This window comes from Passer montanus, unplaced genomic scaffold (assembly GCF_014805655.1).
Source record: "Passer montanus isolate IOZ18808 unplaced genomic scaffold, ASM1480565v1 scaffold21, whole genome shotgun sequence".
NCBI lineage: Eukaryota > Metazoa > Chordata > Aves > Passeriformes > Passeridae > Passer > Passer montanus.
In genome coordinates this window covers 7661573-7688875 of record NW_024366703.1, presented here as the reverse complement: position 1 = coordinate 7688875, position 27303 = coordinate 7661573, and the positions used below count along the sequence as shown (strand labels likewise).

At 44.1% G+C, this 27303-nt stretch overlaps 1 protein-coding gene across 5 annotated transcripts in view; it reads left to right on the top strand.

Annotated features, from left to right (window-relative positions):
• Positions 1 to 27303, top strand: part of SH3PXD2A (SH3 and PX domains 2A) — a 244194-nt gene that overhangs the window by 142010 nt on the left and 74881 nt on the right. For 3 of the 5 annotated variants that reach the window (XM_039708750.1, XM_039708747.1, XM_039708746.1), the window contains exons 6-7: positions 11003 to 11031; positions 25688 to 25735. In XM_039708750.1, coding sequence (XP_039564684.1) covers positions 11003 to 11031; positions 25688 to 25735 — 77 coding nt within the window. The remainder of the gene's footprint in view (positions 1 to 11002; positions 11032 to 25687; positions 25736 to 27303) is intronic. The other 2 variants (XM_039708749.1, XM_039708752.1) reach the window with 1 other exon arrangement.

Genomic DNA, 27303 nt, shown 5'->3' with positions numbered 1-27303 from the left:
TTCAGGCCAGAAAAACTCCCTGAATCTTCATTCATTTTGAAGGAAAAAATAATTTCTCTTTTAGCTGAATTTAAAGGTCTGATCCTATAACCAACGGAATGGATGGAAGTAATTACATTCATTCATTATGCCTCTTCACTTTTATGAACATAGAACATGGAAAAAGATATTGGAAATGCCACACACACTCTTTGGAGATGTACGAGGTGAATTAAAAGTTAATGTCTGGATGGAGAATTGGACAGGAGTTACATAAAAAGAGCAAGGAGAAGCTGACTTTTTCCTTCATGAGCACATCTGAAAAACATCCAAATTTGTATCTGGATTGGACAGCAAAATTTTTGTCTATTCAGACATTCCACTGTTTCATGTTGTGTGCAATCTGCATATGTTGTAAATAAATATAAAAAGATATTTTCTTCTGTTTTCAAGAGGTATTTAGTACTTAATGCTGGTCACCTTAGAAAGCCAGTTGACATGATTTGAAGTGTTTTCAGGCAAGTATGCAAGCATATACTTGAGGGTAACATGATTTTTAATTTGCCCTTTTAATTGAGTAAGGCTCAAAAGAAAGTGTTAGGATGGATCCGTACATGTAATAGCAAAACCATCTTCTGCTTCTGCAAATTTAATTTTAAGTTCAGTATTATAATCTATCAAATACCAGTCAAGCAAAATTCACTGGAAGTTTTGATAATTTTGGGCATAGGACTATAAAACTTAGGGTGTATCTGTTTATCTTTAGTTTCAGGAATCTTATAGTATGGATGTCTGCAGTACATCCAGGGTGAAATAGCTGTTTTCTTTGTTTCCTTCCTAAAATGAACTGAGCATTGAGACTGAAACAATCTCTTACACCATCTTGAAGTACATGGTGCTTTTTATATATTATTTCATATCCTATTACAAAAAAGACCATCTCCACTCACTACTGGAGTCCTCAATAAATCCTTTCTCAGTGGGTCTGATACTTCTGGAAACTTCATGATGCTTCTTTGCAAGTATCATGTAATTTAGCTCTTTTACCTTTTAAGAGCATAAAAGAGTTGGACCTACTATCAGAATTGGATATTTGAAAGGGGTTTGGTCACCTTGAAAAGTAACCCTAGTGTTTGAAAGGTTTTATCTTTGGGAAGGTGTCTCTGTTTTTCTCCCACAATTGGTGTCTGTCAGCGATTGGAATAATTTAATTAATCTCAACAGTTATATTGGGCAAGACAAATTCAGGACTTCTTTTTTCTTTTATGTTTTAATGTTAGAATCACAGAGGATGTTTTAAGGCTGTCTGATCCTGGTAGGTAATCAGAAAGACAAGTCTGCTTTTAGTAGTTGCCAATCCAGCAAAATTTACTAGCTATGTTTTGGAGTTTTACAGTGTCTGAAAAAAGCTCCATTCAAAGGATAGTGATTAGAGAAATTTCCTAGAGTTCATGAACTTGCAGTAGATCTTACATGCCATGATTTATGTCTCTTGACTAGTAAATTAAAAAACCCGATGACTTGAAAGATATTTCCTTGTGCTGCTTTGTAGAAACAGGCAGAAAACAATTCCAAGTAATATAAAATTGGTGTCTTATAGGGAACTACACTGCTTAGTGTGCTGAAAAGACATTTGATGCTGCAAGACAGTTAACTGAGGACATGCTGCTGAGGCACATTTGGGAAGGAACCCTGCTTTAATCTCCCTGCTCCAACTGAAGGAAATGTAAAGAGGAAAGGAAAGACTGCACTCACCAGATGAAGTCGGAGTTCATACTGTGGGCTTGATTTTTCTTCCCACATGCATCATAAGTTTTTGCCTCTCTTGGAAAAAATATTTACCATTCTTATGGCCATGTGTGCAACAGATGATTTAAAAAATTCAGGGGAGAGATCTCCCACTAAAAAGGGATGTAAAACTAGGTAGGGCAATAGGGTATTTAGCAGTGCAAAGTAAGTACAGATGCAGCAGCCATCTGCTGTCTGTGCACACTGCAGTCCTAATCTTTCAGGTCCAACTGCCCTTGGACATGTAGCAGGAGCAGCAAGACAGAGAAGTCCGAGCATTATGTTGCTAAAAGGTCTAGCAGGGCTGGGGCCATGTCTGAAAATGCCTGTGCATCATTTCTTACTTTGCCAAATTAGAGACTTTAGAATGTCAAAAATGCCAGTGACAGCCTGGGATTTCCCTGTGTGAGCCTCCAGCATGAGAGCTGCTGCCAGCACTTGCACCACGCACTGGGATGGGCTGTGGGGAATCCCAGGGAGAGATGAGGAAACGCAGCACACAGTGGGGTGGTTGTGAGGCTGGTATGGGGCAAAAGGGAGTGCTCAGAGGAGGCTGTGAGTGGGTATCCTCATGCCTTGGGCAGTCAGAAAGAAAAGGGCAGACAGGAAATTCTTCTGGTTTGTCTTGCTGTGAAAGGGTCCTGGTCCTGTGGGCCTTCCAAGGGCTTTATGTCATGAGCCCCGTTCATCATGGGGAGTTGTATTCCCAGGTGGGATGTGGTGTGTGAGGGCTGAGGGGAATTGCATGTCCCAAGGGCTTTCTCTCAAGAGCAGGAGGGGAGAGCAGGAGGAAGGCAGCCCAAAGCACTGTTGTTTGGGTCACTTCTCCTTTCTCAGGTCTCTCTGCCCAAAATTAGGAGTGAGAAGAATTGGGAATGTCTTTGCTCAGCAACCCCATAAGCAAAGCAAAAGCAGCTGCAGCACTTAGACCACTGGCCACAGGCACTTTGCCATGGCTCCTGCTGGCATCTGTCCCCTGGTGGGAAGAGACCTGCTCTAACCTATGCCCAGGGCTTGTTGGATGCCTCTGGCAGGTCAGGTCAAGCCATCAAAACTTTTGGGTTGCTTTGCACCCCTGACTGAGCTTGCTCAGTCACCCCTTCTCATTCCTGACCTCTGAGCATGTGAGGAGGTGACTCACTCCTATTGAACGCACACCTAATTTTATAAGATAGTTATCAATATGTTTCATATGCTCTCTATTAAAGAATTGCACGCTTGTTTCCTTGAATCTCTGCTGGAAACAGCTTAGGTAAACAGCTTAGACGAGGGAATCTCAGTACCCTTTACAAAAAAAAAAAATTCCTATAGGTTGCCTCTTTAAGTACTGGATGCACATATGGGAGAATTGGGGATGATGAAGTATTCACTCAGATTGCTGGTTTCCGCTGCATTGAAGTCAGAGACATTGAAGGCACTACAGCATTTATAACTGATTTCCTGAACAGTGTAGTAAATAGAGATGAGAGCCCTTTTCTTGTAACTCACATGTGCAACAGAAATCACTTAGCTAACATAAATCAGGACTAAATTGCTTTTAAAGGCTCACAAAACATTTCTGAAAGAGACAGGATGAGGAAACCATTTGCCACAGTAGAGTATGTCCCCATGATGAGTCCTATTAAAGCTTGATCAAAGAGCCTTATTGGCTTTTCATTAGAGCCTGGTTATGCACAGTTGAAATTCAGCAGTGATTCCAACAGAATAGGCACAGAAATATGCACAGGAGGTAAATTTAAGCAGGATTCTAGACCATCAAAGTACGTGATTAAGGACAATTTAATGTGCTGAGTAATGCAGTGTGATTTGGATGTAATTTATCCTAATCCAGTCTGATCTTTTACAGGAGAATATATTATAAGGCCACAATTAGGTGAGACCTGGGCCCCATCTGGCCTCCTGTCTCCTACAGTGGCTTGCAGCCAATACAAGAAACAAAGCAAATACAGAGTGAACTTCCCTTGTGTATCCTCTCTGTTTCTGGCATTCAGCCGCTATGGGACTCTTCGGGTCAAAACATCCAGAGCATGGAGTACAATAGCCACCATTTATCCTTGCTTCATGAATTTATCTCATTGCTTTTTGAACCCATGCCTGGTTTTGGTGATTACAAAGTCTAACGCCAGTGAGTACCATGATTCAGCTGTGTTACAGGCAGAAGCTCTTCCCTTACTTTGATTTAAATTGCTGTGCTCCAACTATTCTTCCTGGGGCAGTAATTCAGGGGAAAAAGCCTTTTTGGACAAGCTATGTCTGGAGCTGGAGTTGAGTCTTGGTAGTCTGTTACTTGGGGTTTTTACTCCTCTTCTTTCCCTCTCTCCATTTCCAAGGACTTTCTGGGATGGCATTTTGGGGGTGATATGGTTAGCTCCATGCATGCTGTGGTGGAGGTGATGGTATCCTGGCTCTCATGGGCAGGCACAGCCTGGTGGGCCATGGGTGATGCCTCCTTTTGGGAGGTCATCCGTAGGGACAGGGAGGTGAGGAGACAGTGGCCAGGCACTACACACACAGCTCTGGGCAGAGTTTGTCTGACACAGCAGATGTCCCCAGAGAGGGGCAGCAGTGGGACTCTTTGGGCTGCAGTTTAGAAACCCAAAATGGACAATGTGCTTGCTAACCAGAGATTGGACCCACATCTACAGAAATGAGAATTTGAGGCACCCACCCTCAAATCAGGGAGAACTCAAGAAAATGAAGTAAAGATTCAAAGCCTGTGCAGACTTCTTAAGCTCTTAATCAGATTCATATGATGTATATGCAAGCTCATTAGCCCAACCAGTTTATAAGGTACATTTGAATTTATTACTCTGATACTTGATACTTAATTTGTAACTATGATTAGATGCATCTTTTAAACATGTTATATCTGCATGTAGTTGTTTGTAATAAAATTCCCAAGTGAAGGGCATAACTGGAAAACCTGCACATGAGAATGATTAATTTTTATTAACTTGTTTTTATCACTCAGCATTTATGCTGTAAAGGCTATAATAAAGTGACACATGCTTGGTCATTTTAAGACAGAGATAAATTTGGCCTCCCCACAAGGGACAAGCAGGGTCAGTTTAGAGGAGGTGAAGAACACCTCCAGCCAGAGTTCTTGCTAAGGTAAATACATTTTTCTGTCCTGTGGAGAAATTTGTCATCTGTAAGAATAAACAAGGTAAACCAGAAACAGATGAGGATGTGACTCTTAGGCAATGCAAGACCTTGTTTTTATACTTCTTTCCAGGAAAATCTTGCTATAAACATTTGTGTTGTCTTTTTCAAGGCTGCTGAGGCCTTGCAGTAGAGGATCACATGGCCTTAGCTCATTGCTCCAGTGCTCTGCTCCCAGCCTGTGCCGAGCCATCTCTCCCTGGTGCCAGACAGGCTGGGCTTTGCTGTCAGAGCGCCCTGCCCTGTATCTGCAGCCTGGTGAAATGCTGAATGTGCATTTTTAAAGCTCTGTCTTCCTCCAGGAGGATAATTTCATCATAAAAATATAATTGTAAAAAATGCAAGAGGCTAATTCTGCATTTCTTTAGCCTGAGCCAATACTAAAGTTGCTCTCTGGAGCCAAGCAATCAACTTCACTGGCGAGGAATCCTGGGACAGAAATCTGTGGCATTTCTTACTCATTTAGTGAAAGGGTTGGGTGCCTCAAACCCATCTCTTGTCCTTCTAACACCCATTCTACATAAAGAAAAAAGCAGCTGCTGCTCTCAAACACACTGTGTCCATGTGAGGCTGAGGTGGCCCATGGGGATGTGACTTGTGCTGGAGCTGTCTGCATCCCCTGCACTTTGGACTTGGTGGCAGAGCCAAGTTGTGCTGTGTGGGGCTAATCTCCAGGATAAGTGCAGAACAGAGGATACTGCCTTTCCTTGTCCTGCATCTCTGCCTCCTGATAGAAATCCTTGGATTCAGGTATAGGCAGCTGGAGAGGAAACGGTGTCCATCTCCTTCCAACCTTGGCTTTTTCGTGCAAGCTAAGGTTACTGGTATAGGGGAGATCTCTCCTGCACTTAATGAATTTATTAAGTTTTCCAGTGTTGTGCTTGGAGCTTCACAGGGAGAATTCTGGTTGAATTTTAAGTTTCTGGGTTCAAGCAAGCTGTCAGAAGTCACTAAAGCACTAAATCAGGATCTCCAGTTGGGTCCTGCTGATCAAAACTGGGCCACCTTAGTTATGGAATGCAGAGGAAGTCACTGCAGCCTAAGCAGAAGTATATAATACATAAAGCTGGGCTGTCTGCTCTGCAGACACGCTGTGAAGACAACAGGAAGGTGACAGGAAGGCAAAATCCTCTCTTTTGTTTTGTCCCTTTTCTTTTAAGGATGTGATTGCACAACAGTGGTTTACCCTTCTCAGCAGCAGCAGAGGCCATGTCCAGCCAGTGAGAAATGCCTGGGTTGGAAGTCAGGTTGACAGATTCTCTTCTTGCCCCACCAGTCCCTTCTGCTTGCGGCAAGGAATTCTGGAGTCTTGGGACCACCACAATGGGGCCCTTTCTCACAGGGCTGGAAAGCTCGAGCTCTGCTCAGAAAGGACAGATTCATGTTGGAGAGGGTTCCACAATGCAACGATTTATATCAGGAAATGAACAGAATACTTTCAAAAAAAAAACATGAAGAAGAAGAAGAAGGAAAAAAGCCTTCATCTGTTTCTTTGGCTTAGGGAAGAGATCAGCTGTGGTTTCATGATATCAGAGGATGGAATGCTGTAGGGGGGAAATGCATAGCTGTGTGCATCCATCTGTTTGAGTTTCTATTCTCAATGCATAACATACAGAGTTAATTTTGCTTAATTACATGTCATATGGGTCTCAGAGCTCAATGGGCATGGAGACACCTTCATGCATATGGTTCAGCTTTTGCACTCTGAGTACCATGAGTATGAATTTCAACCCTGCACTCTCCATATAGCTCCTGTGTGTTTGGATAATATTGAGGTGTTAGATGCTCCTCCAACCACAGTCCTTGGTGACAGGCAGGTGCCAGTTCTCAGTCACGCTTGGTTTTGGCCTTGTCTCAAATAGAAAATGTCCGTCTGGCTGTTGGTGAAAATCAGGAGCATTTCAAGATGCAAATATATTCTCGAGGCTCAAGTTTCTGTGCACGTAAAGACTAGTAGCAAAGTATTTTTGTAGTGCTTTACTTTAAAAATAGTGTCACAGAATCTGATAGCAGTGCTAAGAAAAATAGTTTGTGAAAAAGCCGTCTTCGTTACTGACTGCAAACTTTAGTGTTGGGAAGGAGAGAGTGAAATTCCTTGTAAAAGTATTTCTGTGCTTTTAATCTGCCTGGCAAATCATTGGTGATTAAATGATAATCTGAGTTGTTTGCTTGAAATGTCATATATCTCCACCACAGTCTGCCCACACCACTAGAGACTTTTAGGAATTCAGGAGCCTGGGAACAGAAATGACTACAATGTATTTAAGCATGAATTAGCAAAAGCCAACAAATACAGAACAATTTCAATTTATGTATTAAAACACTCTCGAGGATACAGGCTGACCTCCATTACTCAGGGTTTGTCACTGTCTCATCTCCTTTGGACAGCAAACACTGAGAAAGAGACAGGAAGATGATTTACTCCCCCTTTAGCTTCTGTCTCGTCTGCTGCAATGTCTGCTGTGCAGCTCCCCCAGCCGCGCTGCTCCGTGGGTCTGGCAGCTCCTCGTGCTTTGCAGGCACTGTTTTCCCTCATAGCTGAAACTCATGGTTGTCTGAAATCTTTGCTAAATGAGTTGAAGCCAAGCCTTGCTTTACTGACAGGCAGAGGCCCCAGGCTGAAGTGTGACGTATCTGGGAAAGGAGGAATCCCAGAGAGTGAACTTTGTGGGTCTGCTGTCCCACAGCAAGCGGGAGAAGCTTTCAAAAGAGCCTTTGAACCACGGGTCCCACAGGGATGAGGTCCCCTGACTGAACCCATCATCTCCAAGGGAAGCTGGTCCTGCAGGAGGCTTCTGCAGACTTGCCAGATCTCCACAGGCAATGCAGGAGAAATGCTCTGGGACAGATATAAATCAAAGTGAATTAGAAAATAGATAGGCACAACTGTCGCCAATGCTCCTAGTCACCTCCAGTCTTCTCCACTTGGAGATTTCTTAATCTCTATTGAACAAATGTCAGGATTCTCCTCACTTTTTAAACAACTTTCTGATAGTGCCACTGTTTGTGTGTATCTGTATGTATTTAGATAGATCAAAACATGTGCACACACATCAATGTTTATTAACTTTCACTGAATACAGCAGCAAAGTCAGTCCCCAAAGATGTGCCATAAAACTTTTCCATAACATTGTTAATACAACCTTCATATTTAAATTAGATTGCAAGTGACATATTAATTCAACATAAGATCTTTTTATGATTCAGAAATTTCCAGACTGTGGATAGTTTGATGTGCTAACAAGGCAGTCAGCTTTACAGCAATGTTCGTGGTCCTCCTTTCACATTCATTGCTAGATTTCAAATTAGTAATGTTATCCTGGGGTAATGCTGATGAGAAAGGAGATCCAGCTTCCCTCTCCTTTGTCATTGAAGGAGAGTCTTGTGGGATGTGCTTGGCACCAGCTATGTTTTAATACCATTAGCAGCAGGAAATATTTTCCTTGCCAGTAATGAGGCTCATCATCAGCTAAAGGTGGTGCCCCACAGGAAGACTTTAAACAAAATTGCTAGATTATAATTCAAAAAAGGCTAGAAATATGCTACTTTTGAGATAGGTGTTTGTTCAGTATGGAGTGATCCTGGATGATGAAGAGACCTGCCAGATCTACTTTTAGTTCCACCCGCTGCTTTCATTGTTATTCTTGTAGCTATGGTTGGCAGTGGAGTCAGGATGGTGGTGTCTGTTCTCATATAGAAATGGAAGAAGAATGGAAATACGTGTGTGTATAAAGATGAAAAGATAAAAAGAACAAGAGCTGAAAAGAAAGTGAGCTTCCCTGCATAGCTACAGCTAAGGCATTGATTGTACCTTTCCTTGGAAGGGTTTTTCTTCTGCAAGACCACATTTTTTGTCTGATCTAAGGGTTAACAGTGTGCCAGGTGCAGTCTGGGTTGCAGGAGATCAGAGTTTCTGCTTGGAAATTGTTTCAGTTAAGAGAAACCATTAAATAATTTCCTCTGTTGGTTTGGAGACATAAACCAATACTTCAGCCTCACATTAATGCTTCACTGAAAACAGTGAGGCTGAGAGGTATTACCCTTATATGTCATCACTTGGGAGAGGGAAGATACATCAATGAATCATATGCAGGATAGTAAGACATTACAAAAATTAAACATGGAGTCAGGCAGGGCTCCTTGGTGCTGCTATTGCAAAGCACCAACACAGGCTTTCTTCTTTAGCAGAAAAGAGGTGAAGAATATGAAGGAACACTTTAAACAGCCAGAGAGATTATTTGTTATATCTCCTTTGCCTTCTATTTTTTTTTTTCTGTCCTTGCTGGGAGGAACAAGTTTTGGATTTCAGAGTTTCACTGTGGAGATGAAGATTTTATTTCAAGCTTCATTTTATTTGATATTGCTTTCCCCTGACTTAATGAGTGAAATGTGGGTGTACATAAAAGTAACAAGATAGGGAGACACAGGGTACCTGGGGTTTTTTTTCAGGAACTCCAAAATCAGAACCCAATTAAAGTTGACTTTAAAACTTACAGAAAGACTAAATGAAAAGAGGAAAGCTAGCCCCACAGGTTGTTTGGCTTTTCCTTTTTTTCATTAAGCCTTGTGAATTGGGTGGTGGTAGTGATGCAAATAACTGTTTTATAATGATAAATTAATTAATTTTACTAACAATCAATCATTACCTCATTTCTAATGATGAGAATTGAGTTTTGCATGCCAGGAAAGTTGTATTGACAGCTCCACAAAGCTCCAGACTGGCGTGAGAGCCAAGCTGGGGTAGAGGACTACATTTTGGGAATTGTACCATCCGGCTTGGTCTGAGGGATCTCTGTTTCAGACAATATATAGCAGGAATTGTATTTGCATATGATATCACTTCTGTAGAAGAAGCAACTTATTCATGAGCAGTAGCATCATCACATCAAATACAGCTGCAGATATGGCTGAGAAAAACAACCATTTAATTGAAGTAGAAATTACACTGGGAAATTAAAAGAGGGTGCAAAAAAATTCCCAATTATTACTCACTGGACACAAATTCTAGGCATTAAAGGCACGGGCATGCACACACAATTCTGGGAGAAACAGAATTTACAGGTAGACATAACTGTGCCCTCAAGACAGCTCTGGGGGCTCTTCAGCTGAGCCCCCAAACTCTCTTTAAATAAACAGTTTGGGATAATCCCTCTGATCCTCTGAAGGATGGAGCAAGGTGCAAGAGACAAAACCCCACTTCTGGCAGCCCAGCACCCCAAAATGCAGATACTCCTGCCTGCCCCTCTGGTGGGATTACCTGCCATGGGGTGGCTTTGCCAGCATGAGCTGTGCCCGGGGCACTGTGCCTGCACTGCCCCTGTCCGTGCTGACCATGCCAGGGCTGGGGCTCACAGGCTCCGGGAGCAAGCACAGCCATAAGCCAAGTATTTTTGTCCTCAGTTCTGCTTATCCCGAATCAGTTCTTGCAGCTCCTTCTGCAATTTCTTCCCCTCCCGTAGCAGCTGTGTGGGGTTTCGGCTGTTCTGCATGGGTAAAGGTGCCAGCACCCTTTAAATAACTATGGAAAAGTAAGGGTGCATGTTCTATCCTGGAAGAAAGGAGAAAAGATAAAGTTTGGGGTTTGTTCGGTTTTTGGTTTTTTTCCTTGTGCTTTCCAAGTGCTTGTCAGAGATAACTAGGAGAGGGCTGGAGGTTATTCACAAATTAATTAGCCTCGGGACTGGCAGCCTCGCCAGCCCAGCCCGGAGCAGCCGCATCCCTGCAGCAAACACTCCCCGCTCCTCTCCGGGGGGACGCGAAGGGTTAACCCAGCAGCGGTGCATTTAACAGCACAATTTAAAGGGGGAAAAAATGACACCCCTCTCCGCTGCCTCGCTGGCCGTGGATGGTTCGCTCTGCCGGGCTGATCACATGCTCCCGAGCCCCCGGAGCTGCGGCAGCGCCCGGCCGGTGCTGCCCGGCCCCGCCGTGCCCGGCCGCCCTCAGCCCCGCTCCGGGGAGGGAGGGCGCAGCGCCAGCCCTCCGGCTTATGGGTGGAAATTTGGGAGGCACCCACTCGCTCGCCACCGTTCCCGGCTCTAACCATGTCTATTTGTTGTTGTCTTTTTTTCAGGGACTATGGATCTTCAAAGAGAAAATCAGGTAAGGCACCAGGCTTTTTTAATGGACTGCATGATTCTAGAGAGGTGCTTACCCCCTGCTTCTCCCCTTCTGTTTATCTTGTGTGGCATTAAATTGTGTAGCAGTTTAACTTTTTATTGCTGAATCCTGCCATCAGTTTCTTTCCTTTGCACTGTGTATATCTGTATGCTATATCAATACATATATACCATATACCTTATATAGTACTGCAGTTAAAATGACTGCTCTTCTCTAACTGCATTTATACAGCTCAATCTCCAATGTGTAATGATAATTGTATTACATTTCTTTATTTTTCATTGTAAATGGTCAAAGTGCAGAGTCAGAGTTGGGGTTCTTTTCTGGAGGGGAAGGATATATTTTCCTGTGCTAATTTGAATCTTTTGTTGTACCTTTCCAAAATGCTCTGGTGAGGCTTCTGATGCAAAATGTTCTCAATGCTTGTGTCTGGGTTTGGGCTGCCTCAAAGGCTGTAGCTCAGTGTTTTGTTCTTAAAATCCTGGATCGAAATGTCCTATAAAACCCTGATTTGAAACTATATAAATCCAATTTTTCCCCTCCCCATGTAGCTCTTAGTGATTTTTACAGATGTGTTTTCAGTAGGGATGTGCAATTATGGGCCTCTGGGTTTGGCTGCTCTGAACTGGATGTGTGAGGGCTTTCTATTTCTTAATTTTTTTTTCCCTAAGCAGCATTGAGCACCTGCAACTCTCATTGACTTTGTTTGGAACCTTGGATGCTTCAAATTGCATTCAGAGCATCCAAAGAGAAGCCTTCCAAAGCTATACTGACTCCTGGAAAACTCTGGCCTGTGTGCAGGGAGAGGAGGATTTTTTTTTCTTCCTGCTTTTTATATGATAAAGAAACACTGCAGTGGCTTAGTCTCTGGAAGAGAAGGGAAGATGAATGTAACATACTGGACTGCAATGAGTATCACTGTCTAGATTGATTTGTTGGATAATTATGAGGGCTTTTAAGCTGCCATCCTGTAATAAGCTAAGTGATGCACTAAAGAGAAGCTGTTGCTTAACCCCAGTGGCCTGGGTATCAATTGGCAGCTGCCTTTGCAGGCCAGTACTTTTGGTACCTTTCCTTGAATTTCCCTGAGGTGGGGTGTGGTAGTGAAGAGGCAAGCATGGTACAAGGTGCTGGTGCCACAAATAAATTAGGGCATGCTTGGTCTTCTTAATCTCCTGCAAAGCTCCTGTCTGAGTTGCACTTCTAGGACTTCTTAAATGTAATATTAAAGAAAGTGTGTGTGTGTGTGTGTGTGTGTGTGTGTGTGTGTGTGTGTGTTCACAACAGCCTGTGAATTAAGTTGGCAGCAGTGCCTTCTCTAGAGGGGTTGACCATAAATAAAAAAGTCCAAGTGACTTGGTAGAGGGCAGAGCTGAGTGTGGGAGTTCCTGGCTCAGTGCCACATCCTGAGCACTGGGGAGTTTTGGGCCATGTAAAAATCTTTGAAAAACGTTGCTGAAGTCTCTGGGGCAACCTGATTTAGCACTGACCTGGAACAGCATTAGGAGACACAGAGAGCTTTGGGCTCAGTGCACCAGTTTACATGAAAGAGTACTGCAATTCATGTGCAAGAGATGTGAAGAACTGCTTTGGGAGTGGAAGGAAACTGCTGCCTCTCCATTCCTGTGGCTCTGGGGACAAGTTGGAGCTGATCTGCCATGACATCATGAGAAAAGCAATTGAGTCAATGTAGCTGAGATGCCATTTGTGGATGCTCTCCCCTGCTGGACTCTTTGGCCCCCTGCCCTGAGGATCCCAAGTGACGTGGTCATTCATCCCTGCGAGGGGCACTCAGGTTGGGCTCCCTCCTTTGGCTGTGCCAGCTCCTCGTGCTGCCAGATCTCCTGCTGCTGCTTCTTTCCTTTTTGGTGCTGGGCTGTTTGTGCAGCCAGGGCTTGGGAACAGTGGAGCTGAGGGACACTCTTTCTCCACTCACCCCATACAGAGAGGAATGTGAAGCAGCGCTACAACAAATTGAGCTGCATAAAGGGACTCTGTTCTCAGCCATCTCCTTGCTTGATTTTCGAATGGCAGAGGAATGCTTCCTTCTGTTTGGAGCTGGATGTTGTGGGAGCGTGCACGCAATGAGCAAAGGAATATGCCAAGGGCATTGCCAGTTACAGCCTCTAACAAAGATCAGCTTTATGACACTTGAAAAAGGGATGGGGTAAATAAGCACAGATTTTCAGGATTGCTGTGATGGTCTTTTAAGATAACAAATGGCTTTGAAATACAGTTTCTTCTGTAGGTGCAGACCATGGAACTACTGCATCTTTAAACAAGAGACGAATAGGCATTTTTAAATGCAAGCACCTCCCAACAAATGAGACCTTATGAACATCCTGTGTCTTGACCAAAGATGTGCTGGGAGGAGGCTGCTGGGTGTGAGCACAGCTGTCCCACACTGTCCAGCAGGAATCCCACAGCTGCTGTGTCTCAGGCATGTGCAGGCATGATACGAGCATGGCCGATTGCAGAAACATTCAGAGAATGCCTCAGACAGCCAACATCACCTCTACCCTGACCTCTGCCTTGCCAGAGTGGGTGTCTAGCTAGTCCTCTGCTCACCCCTTAGAGCAGGGAGAAACTGGAGAAGTTCAGAGTTTAATAGGAGTTATGGAAACATTTACTGCTGCAGTTGATGCTGGTTGTAAACATTTGAGACCTTCTGAACCAAATGCAATAGCGTGGCATGTCCTTAGCTAAACAAAAGGGAGTCTTATGCTGATCTGGGGCATCTCTGCATGCCAGCCCTGAGCCAGGCTTCCTCTTGTGCAAAGGGCTGTGTAAACACACAGTCCTTTGCTTGGATGTGATTTAATTATAAATGCTTTAACCTGCAGCCAGCTCAGAGACCTGGGGCTCTGTGAAGGCACGGATGTTTGCTGTGGCCTGAAATGCCACATGTGCTGGTACCTTGGACTTGGGGGGCTTTATTTGACACATTGCAGAGCTGCTCAGAAAGCTGCCTTCATGTTTCCAGGCAATTGAATTGTTGCTCTCTGACCATCTGTCAGTGCTGGAGAGCCCTCAGTACAACTGTGAGGAGTGGTTACATGGGCATATTCTGTACACTTGCAACAAATGGTCTCTTCTTGGTCCACCCAAAGACCCTCTGCAGCAAAATGGGAAGGAATTACTTTTCAAACTCCAGTTCGTCAATTGAATTAGCCAAGTGAACAGCTACTCATTTGTCACTCAAAATAGGTATTATTTCTATGCTGGCATCCATTGTGTGGTTTTTCTGTCCTCAAATTGAAATAAGGGTAGAATTGCTGCAAGTCTAGGAATGGATATTTGTATGGTACATTACAAGCAACAGATTAGGTTAATCCATTCTGCAAACCCTACCAGCTACCATCTGTGCATGGTAAACTAATTAACCCTTGAGATATCTGCTAATCCTGATGTGGCTTATAAAACCAGTTGGAGTATGTTTCTCCCCAAAGATGTCATTGTGTCCCCCACCTCACAAACCCCCTTGCTGGCTAGAGAAAGCTGCAGACTCCTGGAGTAAGGTTTTGCCCTCTCCCCTTGCTGACCACCTTTCTTGGCTGGTTTTTAATGTCAAAGCAGTCAGATCCCAGTCACGAAGCTGAAGCATCTGGGACCTGGTGTTTGGTGGCAATAGGGAGCTGGTGTGGACTTCACAACTTTTCTACACTGAGTGTCAATGCTTCTCAGCTACTGAGAGGATTCTCTTTGCTACCCCCGAGGTCAGACCCAGGACTTTCAGGTGCTTTCAGAGTGATCTCCTAGTGCCTTGCAGGTGACCAATCCCTTGTGGTCACAACTCTCCATGTGCCAGGGCAGGAGCACTGCTGGCCACCCCCTTCTGGAACCATAACCAAACTGCCCCGGCTCTGACTGCCCACCTTGCTGCTGAGGGCAGAGCTGGCTCCAAGCCTTTGCTTGGTGCCTTCCTCTGGCACCCTGTTGCTATGCTGTAGGATGCTCCTCCAAGTGAAGGGAAATAAGCTTTAATAAAATAGAAGTTATGGTTCTGTCAGTCCTGCAGTGTTTCCTTTCCCTCAGTGTTCAGATCCTGTCTGCATTGAGCTGGCTGTGCTTTGGCTGAGTCTGGCAGCTGAAGTCTATTTTAAGTAGTAATTGGGCACTTAGAATATTAAGTTAATTATTTGGTTCAAGCTAGTGTTGCCCCAGGATGCTGATGAGGCTTCCTTGAATGAGTAAACCATCTTTCAGCTGGGTTTCCCTGTCCAGTTTTTGGACTAGCAGGATTATGGCTACACACAGCCAACAATCACTGTTTTCTTTCCCTCCTGTAATCTAAAACTAGGAAGGATATATCTGCTGGCAAGTAAATAAAAACTTCAGAGTCCATTGGAAGATACTTCACGAACTTTTTATAGAAACATCTGTAATGCTGTCTTTTCCCTCAGTGGGGAAATTACTAAGCAGAGTTGAGAGAGTTTCAGCAATGACAGAAGTGGGGCCTCAAGTGAGAAACAAGCAGATTGTTGTAAAAACACCAAGGGCCCTCGTGGCTGATCACTTTGTGGGATGCTGCCTAGGAATTATGGGTGGAGCTGATAGCCAAAGTTGCTTCCTCGGCCTAATTCTTCATTACTAGAGAGACCTTCTTGCCCTCATGTACTAAGGATGAGCACTCTGACAGCTTTGGGGAATGCCTTGTCATTTCTTTGCATTATTTGGGATAGGGATTTTTTTTCTGCTTCCTTTGTAATTACCAAGGGAAATGTCTCAACTTGTGGCTTTTTCTGTCCTTTCAGCTGAGCTATGCTCATCACTCAGAGCTTAACCTTTCTAACCCTGTCACTCTGCATGTGTCTAGCCTGCATTTAGAGTTCCATGCTGTCTTGCTCTCTCTTTTTTTTTTTTCCTATTTATAAATTAGCTTTATTTTTTTTTACTTAGTCTGAGCTGCCTCCTTTAAGACAATGTGTAGAGAATGAACATTGTGTGCCACCCCTTCTGTGCTTAATATTTCAATGGGGTAACAAATGTGTGAGCTCCCAGCTGGACCAGCAGGGCTGTGTGGCTGGAGCTGGTTTTACCTGTTTCAGGACTCAGGTGATCAGGTGGTGACCCTGGGAACAAAGCTTAGTTGATGCAGTTGAGTGTGGAGGTCTCTGCCACCTTCACAGGCCTGTGGCAAGCATTTAGCTACACATGGATGCAGGGTGAGCAGAGAATGTACAGCCTCCAGCTCTGGCAGATGTTTTGCAATATTTGTGGGAAATAGCTGCAATAAAGGGAGAAGGAAGATCTGCTCCAGGAGACATAGTGTTGCCTTTCCTTTGCCTTAAGGTTGCTGCAGTATTGATGGGATGTCACCTGGAGTCATGTTTATATTAAATGTTTAGTATTAGAACTGGGGGATGTCTTAACTAAGCCAGCTGACTGTGAAATCTGGCTCAGTTTTACCTTCTCAGTCAGAAGAACTCTTAAGCCTTTTAACTGGGTTCTCAAAGAAGCCAAATCTAAGTGTGTTACTAAAGAGGCTGAAAAATCCAATTAACTATCATGGTCAATCCCAGCATGAGGCAATGCATCTTCTCTGAGTGGTGGCTGCAGCAGATGCTGGGGGCTACCTGCCCCAAGCAGGGACTTGGTCATTGCTTAGTGAATCTGAGCCCAGCTGGTAGCAACAACGTTAGAATTTGGTTTTTAACTCAAATGCTACTTTGAGTCATTCTTCTCTCATGGTGTTTGTCTCTGAAATCTGTTTCCCTATAGTTCCTCTGAAAGCTTCAGCTTGGAAGGTTTTTTTTTTAAGGTGGTGAATAGGGATGCAGATCTGTCCAAGCCCATGGCAAGGTCCCAGGAACATCTTAAATCTTGGTGTCTTAATCCTTGCAAGAAATCTGTGGTATGACATGATCCCTGCAGACTGAGGCAGGTGCTCTTGTTTGTATCCTGATGAATCACACGTGTGCACTGTGCTCCTTGCATTGTTTCCAGCAATTAGGGCAGAGCAGGGATGGTGGACTGGCTCCTTGGTGCCATTTGGCCTGTTGATGAGGATGGCTGGATGAGACAGTTTGCCAGTCACTATTTTATAACTTCACAAGCATGTACTGACAAGATTGCTGTTGATCAGAAATCATGATCTGTTCCCTCATCATACGATTAACCTTCTTGGCTGTATGTACTAATTACTGCATGGAATTTAAAAACAGCAGATTCTGGCAGAACATTTTGATTCTCATAGCTGCTTTTCTTTTTTTTTTTTTTTTTTTTTTTTTTTCTTTTTTTTTTCCAGGAAGATAAAGGATTTAGTAATACAAAAAGGATAGAGTAGGCAAAAGCATAGTACTTAAGGACCAAACAAAACTTTTCATTTAATTACTGGGGATAGACATTATGGGCCTGGTTCTGGAAGAAGTTAGTAGTTAATTATCTCAATGTGCATCTTGAATTCAGTCATCAAGGAAGGAGCTTCCTCTTCTCATGACTGAAAATTATTTTTCCTCAGGTAGTGAATTTGCTAAACTTCTGATCAGTTTAATGGCTTTTTCTTGATGCAGTTATTCCCTAAAGACCTAATTTTCTTCCCTGATTTTTTTTTTTTTTAAGAGACTGTAAGTAATTTTTTTAAACAAGTTTTTCATATAATTAGAGAAACCTTCATTCTGTGGGTTTGGGGTTTTTTCCAAGGCAAGACTACTGCTCCTGTGCTCAGGTGCACTAGCAGAGAGCAGAATTGAGGAAGAGCTGCCACTAAGGCAGATTTCATGTCCTTGCAGCATCTGTGCATGTGTGACCCAATTCTGCATCTTCAGTCAAGATGTGAATCTGTCCACTCCAATCCCACGCTCCAAATCCAGTCTGTAGTGTTCTGGCAGAAGGAAGCTGATCTCACACTTCTCCTTGTACACCATATTTTTAAAGTCACTGCTTAAACTGAAGTGCTTTGGATTTCTGCCTGAGGCTACTGACGAGAAGAGCAGATAGGAGACTTTATTTTGCACTGCTTCAGTTTTCTGCTGGCAGGACGTGTGGCCCATTAGATGTATAGGATCACTGTCATCTTCTGGGTGGCCCATATGCTGGGGTGGGAGAAAGATGGGATAAGAGAGAAAGAGATATTTGTATGTTGTGTGGGTTTTTTGTTTTGCTCCTTGGCTTTTAATCTGAAGTGTGGGGACAGGGTGCAGGATTAGGGAAAGAATGTGTTTGTGTTCTTTGCTGTTCCCAGTTCAGCATCAGTGCTGCAGAGAGCCCTGGGTCCAGGAGAGAGGGCAGGGAGACTGGGTGAAGGCAGGGCTGGAAAAATGAGGTGTGGCTTGAGCACAGCCACGGTAGAACAGTTTGAACCCTGCAAATGCCTCAGAGAGTCTTCAGCCGAGCACAGAGAAAGCACTTGGTACCTTAGGGGATATAATGGCATTTCTCTTGGTTTTAAGAAATTCTCTGTTCTCCATCTGCTCCTGTTCTTCCTCCCTCTTCTGTCTGTCAGTGGCAGATGGTATTAACGCTGCCTGCGTGGGTTGTTCCTCTCCTGCACAGAGAGTAGTGGTATTTTGATTTTGGCACACTGGATAAGACAGGTGAGAAGTGCCTTTGGGAGCTAGAGCAGAGGGTGATGATCCTCAGCCATGGCAGGAATCTGTATGGGGCACAGATGGGTCTGGCTGGCTGAAAGGAGCAGGTAAAATCTTCCTTGGGCATTTTGGTCACTTAGTCTCATGCTGGCGAGCACTCTATCCTCAGATTCTGGAAACCTGGATGTAGGGTATGTGTCCTTGGCCTGTTGAGAGCACTCACCCCTAAAATAGCGCTCCCTAAGTGCATCCAGCTTTGTGCATGGCTTCACACCTGTCCCATTCGAGCTGGCCCGTGTCCAGGCTGCGTGACAGCACAAATCCTCTCTCCAGTTCACTCTGGATGGAGTGGCTCACCCAACCAGAAATGTCTAGAAGCTTTACTTCCAGAGGTGTCCAGCAGGATTACAATGTATGCACTGATTATTGGCCAGCTCTGCCTGGACATGCCAATGCTGCTGAGTGTTCTGTGCTTGGCAGTATGGCTCCTTCATAGCTGGGACTTGACTCTTGCTCCATTTTTTGAGCCACACATGAATCCCAGCATGTGTACATACCTGTGAGTTTCCAAGTGCAACGTCTGAGGCTTTTCTGCCCTCCTCCTTGGCAGTGCTGGAGGCTGGTTTTATCCTCAGAGGGGTGATGCTCTCAGTTTGTACAGCTGTAGATGTGGATTAGCATTCAGATATTCTAGGCACTTCCCAGCCAAACTTGGAACTGGTACAAAACTGTATGTGCAGGGGCTGTACCACAGGGATCATGTGGGAAACAATCCCCACTTGCCATGTGGAAAGAGTTAATGTGAGCAATGGCTGCCAGAACAAAAACTAAACAGTCCTGGATACTTCTGGGTCTGCGAATGGGATTAAAATGGGTTTTTACAGAAGTAAACAGAGTGGAAAATTGGGACTAAGTTTTCTTTGTGTTTGTACTTTTAGAAAGGATGGAGGACTGGATGAGGCTGTGAAAATGCAGCTGTGAGCGTGTCACTGTGCAGTTTGTCAAGCACACGATCCTCTGGCCCCACTCCTCCGTTCCAACTCAGGAAAGGGCTCCCTGGTTGTGGATTTCTCCCCTGCAGGAGTGAGTTATCCAGATGATGAATTTCTGAGGCACGCTCGAGTCACGTGAAAGCCAGATGTGAACATTTTCCAAGCAGTGTGTGTGGGTCTAGCATACGCCAGGCTACGTGGCAAGTGGACGTGGTCTGAGGTTGGTCTGCAGCGTGGTGGTGCCGGGGAGGCGACGAGCCCGACAGCTCCCAGTGGGATCCCTTCTGCCAGGGAGAGAGGAAGGTGCTGCCTGTGCTCATCACTGCAGCCCAGCCCCTCTGCCCACACACTGACAGGCTCTCCCCTGGCTGCTCGTGATGAAGCTGAACTTGGTGAATAAGACTAAAATTAAAGGCCTTATTTAATGCCTGCTGCCAGTCCTCTTACTCAGATACTTTAGCTGGATTTGCATGTTTGATAATCTACTAGTCAAATATTTTTTCAAGATACAGCACTCTTGAACAGATGGCATGGGGAGTGGAGTTGATGTTCAGCTTCAAGTGTATAGAAGAGGCGATATCTCTGCAGGGATGAGAGGTTTACTTTAAAATGCAGTCTCCTATTGGGGAGAAAAATAATATATGTGTATTCCTTCAATGACTGTCTTAAAATACTTGCTTAAACATGATGCAGCAGCATCCCACAGACATAAGAGCAAGGAAAGCTTATTTAAGCTACCCTGGTGTGGGACAGCTGCTTGCCCAGTAATTACAGTAACAAATGAATCTGTCATTGTGGTGCTACCTAAGAAGTTTAATGTCTGACCAGGCTCACGCTGAGCCAGGCACCAGGCACAAATGTTGGTTTTGTTTAGGTCTCTCTGGAGCCTGAGGGGAGAAGCATCAATGGCACAGTTCAACAGGGTGCCCTGAGCAGGACTGTGTGAGATAGATCAAAACACTTGCAACCTTTCTGTGCCATCCTCCCATTTCTCTGACTATCTGTTGTTCCCTGCCTAACTGAATGAATGAATTGTGTGAGCCCAGAATGTGTGGCAGTGGTTACAGTTTGGATGAAGGCTCATCTGCCTTTTTCCTCTTTCCAGCCATGTTGTAAAACTACACATAGACTCTGCATCAGAGGAATTCTCTCATAAAAGTACTTCCACTTCTGGGGGGAGCTTAGCAAACCAAGTATTTCTGCTTCCTCCCTGGTCTAGTACTGTTGCATTTTAGTGCCTTCCCATTTAACCGAAGTGTCAAGCCCCAGCTGAAGAGGAAGTGACAAGAGGAGAGAAACCTGGAGGAAGGCTGACAAAGGATGGTCAGTGGATCTGGGGGATGGAGATTTTGGGGAGGATCACAAGTATATGAGCATGGTGCACTGTCTGCAGATGGAAGCAGAAACAAGCCCCACAGTTTTGGTGTTCCTCACTGAGTTTTCTGCTCTTGACTGGGCAGCCTCACCTTGTCAGGAGGAGAAGGTTGTTCCTTTGCTTGTCTGAAGAGTGCAGAAAGGAAGCAAGAAGGGGGGAAGTGGAGGCAAAACCCCAGTAAGAAGCTCTGGACTGAGTAGACTGAGCTTGACTTTTGGGTTCTTTACCTGCTTGGGGCAGTAAGGTGTTGCACCTGAGCCCCCAGGACAACAACATAGTGCTTCATGTATGCCAACTCCTTGGCAGGCTTGTCTTCCAAAATGAAGATACAGGCTTAACTTCTGCTCTGCCATATGTGATGAACATTGCAGCCAACAAGGTTCTAGGCCAGTTCTAAGAAGTGGACACATTTAAGGAACAGTGTGGTCAGCCCACTTCTTGCTGACTTGTCAGATACCACTGTTGGCATGAGAACACACCCATTCCTTAGAAGAAGCATTTATTTCCCCCAGTTCCAGTCTGAGGAATCACTGATTGCATTGCTTATTTTCTTTTCACCCCTCCAATTAAGACAGGAAGGGTATAAGTCTACAAAATGAGTCTGCAAACCACTCAGCTGCACTCATGGAACAGACCACTGTTGGAAAAGGACCAGATGTCAGTATCTCTTCAGTATGGCCACTTGTTCTTATAATCCCTTTTTCAGTAATTTAAGTTGCACTGTAACAGCTGGGAGATTTTGGTATTCCCAGTTGATATTAAAGGCTTTATGAGAACAAAACAGTTTTATTAGTTAAATGGCCCTGGGACTGTTATCTTCTATGGAAGACCACTACCAAAGAGCAGGCCATACCTGTGTAATTAAACTCTTTGCCCTCCAAAGCAAGGTAGCCACATCCAGATCACTGGTAGGGGCCTGTCTTTGGCCTGTGCTGATTTCTCAGCTATGCACAGAAATCTTTTGGGGCAAGGGTTATATCTCCAGAACTACAACCACAGAAACTCATGACCAGTATGATCCAATTGCCCACAATTACTGCAGGACTGTTGTTGGGAAATATGTAGCTTAACAAGCTAGACAGCTTTTTATTTTAAAAAAAGCTTGTTATAAAGGTCCCTGCTAGCCCCAGCAACTGTGATTCTGTAGGAGAGTGTCCTTCCTGGTGCTAGCAGCCGTGTTACATCATGGATGCTGGGCTCAACACTGAACTGAACATTTCAGACAGGGTTACTAACAAAAGAAACCTGCATCAGTAGCTGCTGCTGAAATGCCCATGGAGGAGGAGTTCTTCTGCACCTGCCTGGGGCAGGAGCCCACCTGGATGTGCAGCACTGATGTGTACCATGAATGTGGTACCTGGATTTTGGTAGATTGAGCTCATGCATGTGATTCTAGGCTGACTCCAGCTATAGCAGGTTTTTGTGGAAGTTTGCTCTGCTCTATCTGTTCACAAGACAAATAGTCTGCTGCTAAAATGAGATGAGTGGAGCTGTATCACAAGCATAAAGCATTAGTCCCCAGCAGTCTGGCGCCTGCTCTCTTGCCAGAGGTGGGAGGAGCAGCAAGCAAACCAGTCTCACTGGCAGCACAAAAGCTTCTGCTGAAATCTAGAATAATATGTTTCATGTTCACCGTAGCAACCAGCTTAATTTTGCCTTCAAAGCTTTTTGCCCTCCAACTCCTTCCTTTTCCTTCACACCTGAGGAACCCCCTTGACCCGTGGGGGGGTTGCCCAGCTCCATCGTGGCAGCTTGAAAGTGATGGGATGGGGTTCAGCAGCCACTTCCAGTGACGTGCCTGCTGTGCTGCTATTTCTGTGCAGTGTGGCTCTGAAGGAAAGCCTCCTCTGTGCTCTTCACAACTGCCTCGGCCTCGTGACTGAGCTGTAATTTATGGATTCATGTTCCTTTTGAGCTTTTAAAAATAATTCCAGTAGGAGGAGTTTGTTCTGGCTCCAGTTGAAGTTGGCAGCTGTGGGGACTAGTGTTAAGAGCAGAATTGGGATGCCATTGCCCTAGGAGTGGCCTGCTTTGAGCAGGCAGCTTTAATTTTCCTTCCAGATATTGAGATTTCCCCCGCCCTGCACTTCCAAGTGATCTGAGACCAGCCAGTGTTCAGCCGTGTGGCAGTGGGGGAGAGGAGTGGCAGGAAGCGAAGGTTTGTTCATTTGCTGTTACCAATCCCATTGGAAACCAGCTCCAAGCCTCATGCAGAATTCCAGTAAAACCCTGTCCTAAAGGGGAAACCTGGGGCTGTTCAAAGCTTGTGTTTTGTTGGCTCAGGCACAGCATGTTTCTGAGGCCTCTGACCTCCTCCCCGTACGCTGGCTCCCGCCGCGGCTCTTCGTTTGAGCTCTCTGTGAAGTGGAATCTATCACTAATGTCTGATATTTTTATTATTTGTAGGGGGGACTCTTAAAAGCTGGTAGCAATTAGAGCTTAAACGTCTTGGAATAAAAAAAAAAAAAATCCCCAAGAAGGAAGTTTAATACTAAGCAGATGTGCAGGAGCAGCTGAAATATGCTGGCTGTCTTCTGCTTCAGAAGCAACCTCATCCACTTTTAGCTGCTGTCAGGCTGGGGCAGCTCAGAAGTGCTGCTGCTTTTATGCTGCTTCCTGGGCTGGGAAGCTCACACTGGTGACCTGTGGGATTGTTTACCAGTTAATACTTATATTGCCCTTCTTTTCTGGCTTAAGCCAATAGTTTTGACAAGGAGAAAAAATACTTTGCTTAAAAAGAAGTTTTTTTGAGAAATTGCTAATCGCTAACAGAATTGCTTTATTTATGGTGAGATCTCACATGGGTGTCTGTTGATGTGGCTACTGTTGGTCTAGGTTTAAACTCTCTTCTTGGGTAGACAGATGCAGAGTAGCCCTAAACTTGTGTTAAGTGCAGTGTATCTCCTCTAACTTTGGATGTTTCTGTCTTTTGCTGCAGCTTGGGTGGGGGCAAACTTTGAAACTTTCTCAGTTACTCCTGCAATACATCATCTGCTTGATTTATCATTGTCGCATTCAGGTTCTTCTGTCTGGAAAAAGATCTGACAGCTGACTGAAGTTCATAATTGTGCTCTGAAGGCAGTGGAAGTCTACTCAAAAGCTAATAGACAAGTTGCTGACAACAAATCCTTCACACCCTTTCCCGTGCGTGCCCAAGTCTGTAACAGAAACATGCTGTAGATTCCCTCCATGAGCTACAGCACAAGTTACTCTGCCAGATTATTTCCTGTTGCACTCCACCAATGCTAAGCCTTTTTCATTTTTTCTTAAATGGTAGTCCAAAGTAAATTATTGTTATTTACCACTGTGTATTTTGTAGTGTATTGTGACAGTGCAGCACATGGGTTTGAGAGTCAGATGGTTGAAAGACTTGAGGATTTTCTCCAAGTTGCCACTATAGAAAGTTCACTGCAAAGTAGTCAAAGTACTGAATCCATTTGAATTGCAGTGCAACTACACAATGAAAATTGTGTCCCTAATTTAAAGAAAGGATTTCAAAACCTCAGCATTCCCTTAGTGCTGAGAAAACAGCAATGTGTTTCTTGGACCTCTGGTTTCCATTGGAAAAGTTTGAAAGCTGTTTCTTAACAGTTGTATCATGCTAGCAATTCCTCAGTTCCATGTGTACTGTGAATCTATTACATTGTTATCTATTCATCTTTTTACTGTCTTGGAGATACTCTGCAATTCAAAAGACAGTAACAAATAGACAAGGCCACCAGTATAGCCTGCTTTTCTCTCCAGTTGGTTGATGGGTGCATCTTCTCTGTTGTTAAACTGCTGCGTCCAGAACAGGGCTCCCCATAGCAAACAGGTTTTTCAAACTGCATTTTGGGGTTGTCAGAATTTAGGAAATTCTTAGATTGTCATATAAACATCTCTTTCTAGATGTCTCTTCTCCCAGGCAAGGATAGAGTCACAGCTGCCCTTCTGCTCCTTCATCCCACAGAAGGGGAATGTTTGTTGTTTAGAAATGGGGGAAAATCTGTTAACTTTCAAAACACATTTCCAGTGTACTCAAGAAGAAATTAACACTTAACATTTGAAGATTATTCCCAAATTCCCAAGCCAAGTATTTCCACCTCATTTCATGGAGGGGGAGGGAAACCTTTTGACCTTGTTGGCAGCATCTCCTATCAATTTTTACCTTAACCTGATCTCTGTCTCATTCATTGGTTAAAAAATGGATTTTCTACTTATACTCTGAATGTACCTTTATTGGAGCTTTGTACTCTTTTCTGTGGAGCATTATTTGTCTATTGTTATTTTCCTTAATGTAAGTCCATAGTAACAAGATGCTTGTAGAAACTTATATGTGTTTGCTATGCTCAATCTCTGCGAGTTGTCTATGTGTCTTTTGGGTATGATTAACAGCTGCAAAGATAAATAGTTTTGCAGGTCTGAGGCTTAGTAAGTCAAACTGTCTCATGGTATGTGTCTTCTGAGCTACTGGGAATAAGCTCAGGGCATATCGTTTTCTTACAGCTCAAAATTGGATCACCTACAGATCAGTTTCAGAAGTTCTGCAAATCCACTAAAACATAAAAATTAACTGGGTGCTTCTTATGACCTGACCTTCCTCTGAGTCCCCATCATGCCAACACTACTCTTACGAAAAACTTTGCCTCTTTCAAAGCTGTCTTTACTAACTCTCAGACTTTCTGATATGACTTGTTTTGACTGTTCTCTTGTGTCTCTAATTACTTTCTTTTTTCATGGCTGCCCTATGATTGGATTTCAAGTTTGGATGTCCAGTTTGTCTGAGACTCCAAAAAAGAGTGTCACTCCAGGTAAATTCTTGTGTCTTGGTGTTCTGCATGCTATTAAAACCAGAATTCTCTAGTTCAAGCTGTGTGTGGTTTTGGAGTTGTCTTGAATGTGAATCTCTGACAGTGGATACCCAGGATCTGTTGTCTGCTTGTGTATTGGTTTTTCATGATGCATGATTTCTGGTAAGGAAGAGCTTTGCTTTTCTGATGACTGCTTCACCTTGATGTTGGTGCTAGTAGGGGTTAGTAGTTTGCAGGGTTTTATTTTCCTTGCCCAGCTCAAAGCCTTGGTCCAAGGCAGCTTTCCCTTTTGTGGTTGGTTGAGTTTGGCCACAGCTGGGTACCTGCACAGCTGTGCTCTTACTGTTCCATGTGGGAGAAACTTTATGGGTCAGGATAAGGCAGAGAAACATGACTGCGTGCTCCTCATCCTTCTGAAATGTTCTTTGCATTTCCCCAGTAAATAGAAGTGGTTTCACATGAAAAAGTTGAAACTCTGGTAAAGATGCAAAATTTTCAAGGGAGCATCAGCCTTCTTGTTGCAATACATCAGGAAGGAGGAAGAAGCAGGGGAACAGATTCTAGGTGAGGTGTCAGGGGCTGGGGAGCAGTAGTCCCATGCAAGGCAAAAACTAAACTCTATACTATAAGGAATCAGGACTTCTGCTGTGTAACCAGTGGATTTCTTCAGCAAATATTTGTCACTTGACATGGAATATCACAGAAGAATTCCCTTCTCCTTCAGACTTAGAAGGAGAGATCACAAGTGATAGATCCTGTGTCTGTACAGGATGCTGGGCTGGTCACTCAAGCAGTTAAGGCTACATATAGGTCCCGGGGCAAGGAAAGATGGAAACACTCCTGCTGATTTTCATAGCAGATTTGGTAAATATTCAAGTTCATGCCCTGTTGGAAGTATGTGAACAAAATCCCACCATCCTTGATGGATGAGTGCTTGCTTGTCTGATTTTTTTTTTTTTTTTTGTGTGTGAGCAAGACTGCTGTGATTCCAGAAACGCTGTTCTTGACAGAAGTTGAATATTTTCTTGGGGGATTCTGCTTCATCTTTGCAGAATAGGTCTAATTTGAGGGTGGTAACTGGATATAAAAGTGCAGAAATATCTGAAGTATTCAGTCACAGGAGCCTGCTGCTTTGTAGGTCATGGGGAAGTTGAGATAGAAAAACAGAATGAGACTGAGCAGGAGAGAAACATGTTAAGGAGGAGACAGAAGAGGTGGTGTCCCTCAGGAAGAATAACAAGAACCCCTCAGATTACCTGGGTGGGCGGTCAGGTTGGGTTTCTTTGACTCAATAGGTCTATTGGGACTGTTTTGTGTCGTGATATGCCAAGGTTTTTAGTCTTCTCAAAGGGCAAGGAAGCAAAGTCTTTAATAGATACAATTTTTTTCCTTCTGCTTACTGCTTTTAGCTAAATGCATGTTGCTAGATTGGCAGTAAAGAAGTGCATGATGAGTGTGCAAATATAAGTGATTCATTTCATTGCATGGTGCTCGAGAAGGTGAATATTGATACATAGTGCTGCTCAAAAGTCTTATGTACATTTGGCAAGTTCTTAGCTCCCCATGCT